The 11,413-nt window shown below is 37.7% G+C and overlaps 1 protein-coding gene across 3 annotated transcripts in view; it reads right to left on the bottom strand.

Moving 5' to 3' along the window:
* Positions 1 to 4,931: 4,931 nt before the first annotated feature.
* Positions 4,932 to 11,413, bottom strand: part of tmem144b (transmembrane protein 144b) — a 7,433-nt gene continuing 951 nt past the window's right edge. For 2 of the 3 annotated variants that reach the window (XM_008326599.3, XM_008326596.3), the window contains 9 exons: positions 10,873 to 10,972; positions 10,623 to 10,703; positions 10,434 to 10,512; positions 10,207 to 10,286; positions 9,027 to 9,145; positions 8,659 to 8,778; positions 7,199 to 7,296; positions 5,901 to 5,954; positions 4,932 to 5,317 (listed from right to left, as the gene is read on the bottom strand). In XM_008326599.3, coding sequence (XP_008324821.1) covers positions 5,234 to 5,317; positions 5,901 to 5,954; positions 7,199 to 7,296; positions 8,659 to 8,778; positions 9,027 to 9,145; positions 10,207 to 10,286; positions 10,434 to 10,512; positions 10,623 to 10,703; positions 10,873 to 10,972 — 815 coding nt within the window. In that variant the 3' untranslated portion in view covers positions 4,932 to 5,233. The remainder of the gene's footprint in view (positions 5,318 to 5,900; positions 5,955 to 7,198; positions 7,297 to 8,658; positions 8,779 to 9,026; positions 9,146 to 10,206; positions 10,287 to 10,433; positions 10,513 to 10,622; positions 10,704 to 10,872; positions 10,973 to 11,413) is intronic. The other variant, XM_008326600.3, reaches the window with a different exon arrangement.

Raw genomic sequence — 11,413 nt, 5'->3', positions numbered from 1 at the left:
AAAGTCTTTGTAGGTGTGGTGAAAACTGTTTGGCACGTGCTGTGCCTGCACATTCTAACACACTCTGGGGCCCAGCCTCCCCCTATCTCAATCCTAGTGATGTCCCTGGAGGCAGGGCTTCAGTGGGACAGTAAAGAGAGGATTTAGCCAGCTAGTAGATGGTCTGGATTTGTGGATAAGGTCAGCAGTTTGTGAGTCAGAGTGGAGCTGAAATGTAGAGAACAAGTGACGTGACGGATTGAATCACAGGAATAAAGGTGGGCCAGGATGCTGATGAATTTTATTGATTTTGCTGTCGAAAAATGACATTAGAAAATAACAGAAGATAATGTGGTACAAGTTGGGGAAGAAGGTCGGGCGGCTTGAGAATGGAACTGAGATGAGTGAACACAGACTTGTAATTTCTTTTGGAGGAGCTGTTGCTGTTTCTATGAGATGAAGTCCTTAAGTTCAAAGACGTGTTTTTTTTTTTAAAAAAGTCCCTTTTTTGTCCCAAAATGGGGAAATTTACTGTGTGAGTCTTTGCAACCAACACAGGAGGCGCCATTACGTACATGGAGGCAACTGACAGGCAGCCACACAGGACACACCATTAGGAATATGTGGTTCTTCTGGGAATCAAACCCAGGACACTCTGCTCTTCACCTTGCAAGGCAGTTGCACTAACTGCTCCACTATGGAACAAATCCTTGTCAAATAAGTCCAGGGATGTTCCAGAATAAAATTCACAGGAGAACTGTAGTTATGGGAATAATGAGTTTGGCATAAAGTGAATAAAGAAAATGATTTTTTGGTGGTGGTCTGACAGAAGACTAAAATAAGATAAAAGCAGAAGCAGATGCAGCAACAACAACTTTATGGCAATTAATTCAAAAATAAATTATGAGTTCTAAAAAGCATAATAGACACAACACTGCAATGTGATCTTACAATGATAAGATCGCATTAAAATAGCAACATTTTTAGTCAGTTTTTACATTTATTGAATATATATGTGCTGTCTCTAGGCTTAAAAAACCATTCAATAATAAAAGTACATTCTATACAATCAAATATAAGATAACCCTGTTGACGTAAAAGGATGACAACAAAACCATTGTTGCCTGATTGCTTAAATGACCTTAAAATGACTTTCCATTGCTGTGATTCAGATTCCATAAACATCACATTCACAATGAAACAGAAGCAACAGCATCACCTTCCTTCCTAACGCTGAGACACTTACTCCATGAAACCTCCCACCAGCTGTCAGCTGTTCTCACCTCACCTCATTACCTGAAACACATTCACAGCCTACCGGTATTCTGCTCATCTGTATACAACCTCTGTGCGTGGAGGTCAGGAATCTGTGACTTTCTGCTGGTTTTGCTTCCATACAGTTCATTCATAAATCAGTAACCTAAATTTACAACACTAGTTGTTGTTTTCTAATCGGCTTGTCTCTGGTGAGTGATATTTATAGATGTGCAATCCTCTGCTCACACTTATGTCTGAAATCCTTACCCAATCATTGTACTGTCTTTCCAGTGTATCAACAGTATTGTTGGCGTTTGTTTTAAAAGCGAGGCAAATTTAGTGTGACAGTTCATGATAACCGATAGAATCATTTAAAAAGATTATCTATGGACGCAATATGAAGTTGACAGAGTATTAGGAAGCTGTCACTAAGAACTGAAGTTGCATACGTAGTAGTCTGCAGCCATCTGTGTGGGTACTTTATATGTTATGTTATTATATTATATATTATTATATTTTCAGGGAAGATTTACCAGACAAAAAAATTAAATAGTGTAATCTAAATAAAAGTATATGTATGTGTGTATTAGGTTGATATAAATATAAAATATTTCATAAATAATCCACATATATCAAGAGTCCCTAAATGACTAAACATATTCACTGTATATTGCTGAATGAGAAAGATGATGTCCTATACTTATTATTTATGTGACTAATCCAAATAGCTGAAATATTATACAAGTAATTATATACTGTATAAAACTCAACACATCCCTAAGGTATATTTTTTACATGGCTCAGGTAGTCTAGCTTCTTTCTCTCTCTCTCTCTACATACTGTACATACATACTGTGTGTGTATATATATNNCCTTATTCTGCAGATAATAATAAAAGAAATTTGCACTAAATCAGTGGGAGCCAATATTTACTTTTAATGAAAGGGGAAAAAAAAGATAAATCCTTGATTTGTCCTACAGTATGGACATTCAGAAAGATTGGACAGCAATTGTTATAATAGAGCATTAACACACACAGGTCTACTGCGGCAGGATGTTCACCACACTCTGTCTCTGTGATGTGTAATAAGGACACATTTGTTCCTGCCGCATCGTCGCATACTTCACATCAGCCGGATGTGATTATGCAGAGAGATTTAGCTAACAGGCTGTCAAAGCAGCTTATTGGCATCGTGTGCAACTAAGGATGATAATAATTCCGTTTGTGATGCCACTCCAGTGAGAAAGGAAATGTCGACACACTCTGTTTACCTGCACATATCAAGAGCAGAATGATATTTTAGAACTGACTGCTTCTCACACACAGCTTCTCTATGAGCCATCAACCTCCTAAAATGACTGACAGTCGAGTGTCTGGATTACACTTTGTTGCACTTGGGGAAAAATAAACCTCGGTAGAAAATGTCAAGCAATTAAAAATAATTCCTACTGACAAGCCCAATATTTTGTTATGTTTTTCTTTTTATTTACTTGCAGATCACAGTTATGCTCTAAAATAATACACTCTTTTAAATTGTTTTTTAGATCCCCAAACTAATATGTAATGCATTTTTGCCACGTGTTGTGAATGATTTTTCTCAGTTGAATGCTGTTCAGGGTCATTAAGCAATGATTTTAATAGAAACCTTTTCCACAAAAGATGTTGGCCTGTCAAAATCTTTTCTACTTTAATGTTTTTTTAATTAGTTATTTCTAGCATTCTATATTCCAAAAATTAGAAATTACTCCAAAACTTTCTCGACCCTTAGACCCACTTGAAAAGTAAATTGCTTTTAATTTTATAAATGTCATTATCAGCTGTCTAATTAAAAAGAAGCCAAACAGCAGAATGGTCACAGAGCGTGGGTTAGCTCTGAGAGGAAACAGGATAGGCAGAGAAGTATTCGATACAGGAAGACAGTATATAATGAAATATGCAGTCAGAGTGGAGTTCAACTATGGGTTCAGAGTTGAAAACAAACAAAACAGGAATTATTAAAGGCAATAGAAAATTAGCAACAACAGAAGAAATAAGTTAAATCTTTCTATGAAATATTATTTTGAGTTGACTGTCAAAAGATTTTTTTTTAAATCTGATCAATCACAAGGTATCGTAATTTTAATAAATCGCAATTAATCACAATAAATTGTGATTAACCAACATTCTTAATTCAATATTTTTTTTTTAGCAGCAAATTTAAATTAATAGCTGGTGGAATAAGTGGACATATGAAGTGCATTGCTCACGTCTTTGTCTGCTTCTCTGCAAAGACAACAAGTACCTCTTCTTATAGGCTTACTTCAGATTTTTTTTAATATCTTTGTACATGTCTGGTGTAGTTGGGTCTGGGAACGATCCCTGAGATGCAGTCAGATTTCCTCAGGCCAGGTTTGCTGCTACGTGGCAGCTGTAATGTTTTTATTCATGGAGTACGTAACAACAGGTGGGGAAGTATTCAGGGATACAAGTGAAGACAGTAGGTGTTCCACGTCTCACAGCATTCTACATTTGACACCACAAAGCAAAGACTGACCTCATACTGTAGATAACAACTGTAAAGAAGAGGGAGTACATTTCTGATTGACAGATATTCATGCTTTCATGATCCTTTGGATGTCTGTCCTGCCACTTCCTCAAATCTCAGAAGGTTTAAACCCCCGACTTAACCCCCCCCCCCCCCCCCCCCCCCCCCCCCCCCCCTCTCCTCCCCAATCTGGCACTGACCTCTGTTTTCTGACATCTGCTGGAGTCCATGGATATTCAGCTACCAAGGACGGATCACTTTCAATCCCATGGGATTGTCAGCTCCCACACAACGATGTGCTCTGTGGACTCGAACACAGGACAAAAATCAGGTCAAGGTTAAGCATTAGCTCCAGGTATCCTGAACAGACCAGGGTCCCTAGAGTTTAGGGATCTAAAAATGTACAGCTTTGAATAAAACGTTTAAAAGGCCATGTTACTAATTTTTGAGTTTCTGATCCAAAGTGCTGTGAGCAACTCCAAATGCTTGTTTTTAAGATTATTAAAAAAAAAAATCATGCAAATTTTCTGGTGATAATAATTTTATATATACATATACAGGACTGTCTCAGAAAATTAGAATATTGTGATAAAGTTCATTATTTTCTTTAATGCAATTAAAAAAACAAAAATGCCATACATCCTGGATTCATTACAAATCAACTGAAATATTGCAAGCCTTTTATTATTTTAATATTGCTGATTATGGCTTAGAGCTTGAGAAAACTCAAAAATCCTATCTCAAAAAATTAGAATATCACCAAAAAGTATACCAGTGGGCTAGTCAACCAATCACTTGAGTCGTCTAATTAACTCAAAACACCTGCAAGGGTTTCCTGAGCCTTTAAAAACACTCAGCTTGGTTCAGTAAATTAAATCACAAGTATGTGGGTTGTTGGCAACTAGTCTAGTAGCAACCCTATATAATTACCCTATAATTTTTTTATTTTCCATATGGAGATACATCATCCAAATGAGGTCAGAGCTACAGTATAGCCTTAGTATCGCTATATTTTAATATTACATCACTGCACACGCACTAAACCAGTGGGAGCCAAGGCCAGAGTAAAGATTCATAATACATGTCAGAGTTCTCCGTGAAGCACGACAGTAATATTGAAGTGTATCATGCAAGATGAAACTTCCCTTAAGGCAAAACAAAAACATTGGACGATATTAAATGTTGGTTTTATTGCATCAGTGACACACAATCTTCAAATCTGTGCAAAGTAAAAAGTGCAGCATTTAGGAAAAACTTTTTTGATAACAAGTGCCTGTATTTAATTACCATAATCAAAGTCAATCACAAAGTATAATCACATTGTTCCAGTGAGAGTGCAAACACTGTTGATGGGATTTCATAATCTGACTGAATTCAAAATGCTCACTCAATCCCAAGGACGTTCTCCGAGTGGGCCGATGGAAATGAGGGAGGAAGCATTAGATGTTCTTGATTGACAAGCTCTTGTAGCATTAGAGCTTTGAGATCGCGGTGAGCACAGAGCCGGTGAGGACCACACAGGTGGCCACAAAGAAGATGAGGCCGTTCGCCCAGCCCTGAGGAGAAAAAAAAAAAATGTTTTAAACATTGCTTACATTCTTCCTCGAGCTGACAGTTTTAATCCCATATTGCAGGCAGACATTGTATGCTTGATAAACTCTGCCTGTACGTGGATGAAGCAGACCTGGGTTTCTGCACACTTATCTTCAGACTTTATAATTGCACTCCAAACTGTGGCAGTGGGATCAATACATTTGACGTACAAGTACAAGTGCACGATCTAGATCCTGGGCTACACACCATTCAAGTCTGTTCACTGCCCAAGAGATAAAGTAGAGACAATGAGTGGGTTTTTGGACAAGATTTCTAAACAAGACTTTTAAGATACTTGTAAAATATTTCAATCACAGCTTAAATAAGTGCTGTCTCAAGAAGAACAGATATGCAATCTATTGAGTCACATGATTTCACCTTTCAACCATTGTTGTTAAGAGGACAGCTTCTTCAACAATGATATACCATTAGGGAAACCCAAAGTCACGACTCTGTATGATAAATACATAAAAAAAAAAAAAAAAAAAAAACAAAAACAAAAAAAAACCAAAAAAAAAAAAACAAAATACTTCTGGGATGTCGTACCTTAACCTCCTTAAAAACCACTGCTCCCCACAATCCTGCCACCAGGCCGTATCCCTACAGAGGAGACACAGCGAGAGGTGATTATGTTCGAGAAGTGATTATGTTCGAGAAGATGTGCACTGATCCATGTTATTTTTCAGTCCACGCTTCTACTTTGAAGAACCTTTAAAGTTTAACTTTACAACTTGTACCTTGGATTACTTTATAAAAAGGCAAAAAAAAAAAAAAAAAAAAAAAACCCCCCCCACATTTTTTAAAAAAGGAAAAAAAAAAAAATTTGGGGGTTGTGGTTGATGAGAAGAAAGAGAGGTAGATGACTGACCTTTTTTCAACTACTCATTTTATTAATTTAATTAAAAAAAATTTAAAAGATATTTGTATATACATATATACACACAAATTCCATCCTTTTTTAATTGAATTGCTTGTATTGTAACAGAACATCCTAAAGTGAACCCTGCTGTCGTCTTCATTCCTGATGTTACAATACCTCCAAACTGACCTTGTTGACTTACTAAAATAAATTAACCATGAAGACACAGAATTGAAGCAGAACAACACAACCTTGCTTCATGGGTGCTGGTTGTAGTAAAAATATTTTTTAACATTTTCAGTACAAATATTTGAATAAAGTACTGGAACTGATGATACTGAAATAGGTTGAATGTCTGTAGAAGAAAAGAAGAATTTTCAAAACTGCTTATAGTTGTTCAACAATGTATGGTAAACAATGTGCCATATGACGAATCCCACTACTGCTTCTACATCAAACCAAGTCCAGAGCAATATGTCTGAACATCCTCGGTATAAATTGCCTTTGAAATTGGCTCAGAGGGGAAAATGGCCGTTGATGAGTTTTGGCAACCCCGTCACCTTTTTGTTTACACCATAAACTTTCATTCTCCAACTCTCAACAGAAGCTCCTGTCAAAACCTCATTATTGCACAATTTCTGTATTTTCCAGATGATTAATTTTATTGCTTTTGTATGTTGCTTGACATTTTCTTCTAAACTCCACTGAACTGACCTTGCACATGTTCTTGTGGGAAATTAACCTCTAGGTGGAGATAAATGGATAGATTTTCGGAAAAACGACTGTCACAATAATCACAACAACCCTCACAAGCCCTTCTCTGACCTTTGGTAGTTTTTCATCTTCACTCTCATTAGACCAAATAGAAAACAGAAGTCCAAACAAATCGTTTCAGTTACTGATTGTAACAATGCATAAGACTTGTTTTGAATGCGCATATATATATATATATATATGACTTAGTTTATGAACCAGCTTTACTCACCGCAGTCACTATGGGGAAGGTAATGACAGCGCTTAGGTAGTTATTGGCCATAAACCAGCAGTACGTAGCTAATGCCCACATCAACCCAGAACACAGAGCTGAAAAAAACAAACAAAAAAACAAAAAACATATAAAGTGAACTGATGTACTGAAAAAAAGACAAAGGCTAATGTGCACCTACTCCACCAATCATCAGTAACAATTAGGACTAATATCTCAATAAATGTGTCGTAGTCATCAGTGCGAATATGTTAACTTTAGGATTACATATCACTGTAACACTGGGATTTTCCTGGTAAACAAAAATCTATACGTTTTAAGCTTGTCTCTCTCTTTCTGCCCTGCTGTCAACTCCGGTCCCTCACCATGCTCAGTGTTGTTGCAGACGAAAACAGTAAGAGAAAATAAATAATAACAAATCGACTTGTCACTACACAGACATTCCCAACCTCTCAGTATTTGTCCAAATTGCTGGACTCGACAGGTTAAAAAAAAAACAATACTTCTGGGAAGTACATAGGCAGAGTCACATAAGGTGGACTGAGCCAAAGTGGTGAGGTAGGTTTGATACACCTGTGAGTTTGACATTCGACATTCCTTGAGTGGATGCATTTGATCTTGCAGAAACTGAAGCTGGTGTTTATTGGTGTTCACAACAGCCGATTCTTGACATATGACAGAGCGAAGCTATTATGAGGTGTATTGACAGCTCAGTGGTTTGCAGAGAGAGGGGGATAGAGAGAAGGGAGCAGTGAGGTGGGGTGGTCAAAACCAATCAGCTGGTGAGAGTGTTTTATTGTGTCGTCAGCCAATGTTCAAAATCCCTGTCTGAGCTCAAATGGATTACAGGCCACATGCCAGCTCTGTGCCAACAGCGTGAGTGACTTTTACTTTGCACCACTGACAAATAGTTAAGTCTCAGCCACAATGTCCCCTCCAATACATACATAACTGTGGATGAGCATTATTGTGGCTGAAGTTGTGAGAAAACAGAACAACCTCCATCTGTGGCAAAAGGTGCCAATTTTCTAAATGGATCACAACATGATCTTTGGAAATGTCAAGGGCTCCAGGTATGACAAAAATAAGTGTTTGACCTAAACCCTTGGACAGCACCAATAAATATATACTGTACACATGTGGATGTTGAACTGAAACACTAAAAAAAAAGCTACTTATAAAAGCTCATTTATAAAATTACCAAATAGAGATTGCACGCTGCATTCAACAGTGTCAATGCAAAACCTGGCATTTCCCTCAACATAGACCATCTACTCATGTCCACCCCTTTTGTGCCACCCCCCCCATCTTTCCAACTACTGAATAAGTTATTATACAGTTTATGGAGACCATAAATCATATAGGGCCATTTATAAGTTGTGCTGAGAAAATGCATACACAGCATTTATGATAAATTATCAACATATCTCATACTATGCAAGAAAAACATATAATGTTACCTGGGAGAACGACTCTGGAATAAACTCTGGGTCTGTTTCTCATGGCAGCACAGTAGATGACAAAGTAGACGGTGCTTGTAAGAAAAATACCACAATTCTCGGCGTATACGTAGTCCAGTTCTGTGGAGTAATCAGCATGGAAAACAACAGTTTGTTTTCATTATTGGCACGTGTTTGCAGTTAAAGGTTAAATTGTTTAAACAGTAAACACGTCATTCATATTTAAACACTGTAAAATAACACTCCAAAGACGCCTGCTGTTTATTACACTACACTTCAGATAAAGACTTTTTTAAAATAAAATTAATTTAGAAACACCCGACCCACCCCACACACACCCGACCCACCCCACAAATTATGTTCCATACCGTAGTTGCTGGCTCCATAATAGACACTGTCTTCACAAGATGAACGGCTCTTAATGTAGGAGATGGGTGTGAAGGTGCAACCAAAGAGAAGACCTGAAATGATGGCCAGTGTGCAGCCTCTGATGAAGATAAAGCACAGGGTGAGGAACAGTTTTTTAAAGAAGACTAATCTAACCAAAGAAAAATAAAGAATGAATCCACAAATCTCATTTTCTTCCTACTGAAAAGTTTGTTTATATTGTTTTAAGGGAGGTTTGTTTTCTGCATTGTTTTTCCAAGGCTTCACTTAGTTTTACTGATGAGTCTTAAATCCAAATTCAGCAAATATATCTATATAGGGTATCTTTTGCCAGGTTAACCATTTCAAACGTTAGGGTAACATTTTTCTGTTTCTTACTATTTTTTTTAAAACTGTCGTTGTTCAATCATTACTTTTGCTGCTATTGTCAAGCTTCGATCCATGACGTGCACTTTGTGTTTTTCATTTTTTCAATGGCTGTTTTTGACACCATCTAATGTGCTGTAAACTGTTAGTTTCTCACTTCCTTTTTTTTTCTTTAATTGGCAATGTGCTCTGAAGATTGAATGCCTAACAACTTTGCCCATTAGTGGATGTCTGCAGAAAAACTACTAGGCCTAATTTTGACCGTCATTTAATGACACATCTTTTAGCGCTCCCACACACTGACCAAAATAGTACAAGGACAAAGGTTCATGGAACACAGCAAGAAGAAGAGAAGCAGCACAATTTTCTATATTACAATACAAGTCAGTGAGCCATCAGACTGATTGGGAAGCAGTTATTTTAAGGTTCAACCCATGAATGAACCACATATAGTATATTCCATCACATCAAAAAAACCAAACCAACACGCTGGGGTCCTCCCTTATTGGGAACTATATCCAGATTCTTAAAATCCTTCTGTTTCTTTCACTCGACTATATATAACCTCCAAAGTTTGGACAAAACACGAAAGGAGAAAAATATTTTAAAATCCATGTGTATAACACAGCTTCATTCACACAGTTTTAAATCAATACTAGAGAAAGCACATTCAAAAAAGGACCGCTGCTAATAAAAGACCAAGGTTCTATACTGGAATTGATTCATTTTGGTTTTTGTGATGCAGCAAACATTTTTGTCAAGCCATCTCACTGACTGTTAATGAGTGGAGCTTACATGAACCGTCTCATCTTTGGTCCGATGACATCTATCCAGAACTCTGAGGAACGTGGTCCGTAGCTGCCTGAATGTATTCTCTGTGTGTGTGTGTGTGGGGGGGGGGGGGGGAGGGGCACAGAAGAAAACAGGGCTAAGGATGAACTGACTGTACTGCACATTTTACTGCCAGATTTGATTTTTGAGTAAAAATCTGGTTTAAAATGATCAACCAATAATTGACTCACTCTGTCGATGAGTAATGGAATGGATTCATCATTAGGATGCAGCTCCACATCTGCTTTCACAAAGAACACGATCAGGCCGCTGGAGAAACACAGAAAGCATGTCCTTCAAAACAATTTTTTTATAGAGAACAATGTAATTTTTGACCTTGTTACTCAATCACTGAGAGAATAAACACCGTATCTGTTCACCTCAGAAGACACAATGCAGCTCCACAGTAATTCAATATAGGCTTAGAAACCTCTTGAGCAGTGTTTTCAAACCAGCCAAATCTGCAAGACATTCCTAGGACAATTATTGCCGTACAAAGTTTGAATCAATGTCAATCAGTCAATTTCAATGACTCAGAAAAGGGCCATTTTCCCTGTGATAGGTTATTCACAAGGGATCAAGAAAGGAATACTCCAGGAAGGCAGATCACCATAGATCACTCTGACTAACCTTGAACTGGCCCAGCCCATCAGCAGAGAGAAGGATCCCCAAATTAATGTTCCAAGACTGAGGCCGATGGCTTTCACAATGACAACTACTGCCAGGTTCCCTGGTGGATGACATATTTACATGGACAACTTACAGGCTTGATTTAACACATTCACCAGAGCACAGCAGTATAAGAATACAAAAAATGTTTTCTGCACTTGAATTCAAACAAAAATGTGCCCGTTATCGAAGCCCTTCCATTAAGTAAAGTACTTTCCCATGCACTGCGTGAGCTGGAGATCATGTTACGATTGGACAGTTGTTTATCCAGGGATACTGTCATTTCAGGAGGCTGTACCTGATTAAACATTGTAGAGCTTGTTACTTTCCATTGTCTGCGAATCATGTCAAAGCTCGGACACAATGCGAGGAAATTGGACAGTTTAATTTGCCTCAGCTATTGCTCGGTGTAGTCCACGTCTAGCTGAGAGCGCTATATTTTAGGGGGATGCCGTTTGAAAAATTAAAATAAGTCTGGCAGCTTTCTTAAAGTCTGTCTGAT

Source organism: Cynoglossus semilaevis, chromosome 15 (assembly GCF_000523025.1).
Source record: "Cynoglossus semilaevis isolate Cse_v1.0 chromosome 15, Cse_v1.0, whole genome shotgun sequence".
In the NCBI taxonomy this organism is placed as follows: Eukaryota; Metazoa; Chordata; class Actinopteri; order Pleuronectiformes; family Cynoglossidae; genus Cynoglossus; species Cynoglossus semilaevis.
This window is presented reverse-complemented; position numbering and strand designations above follow the sequence as displayed.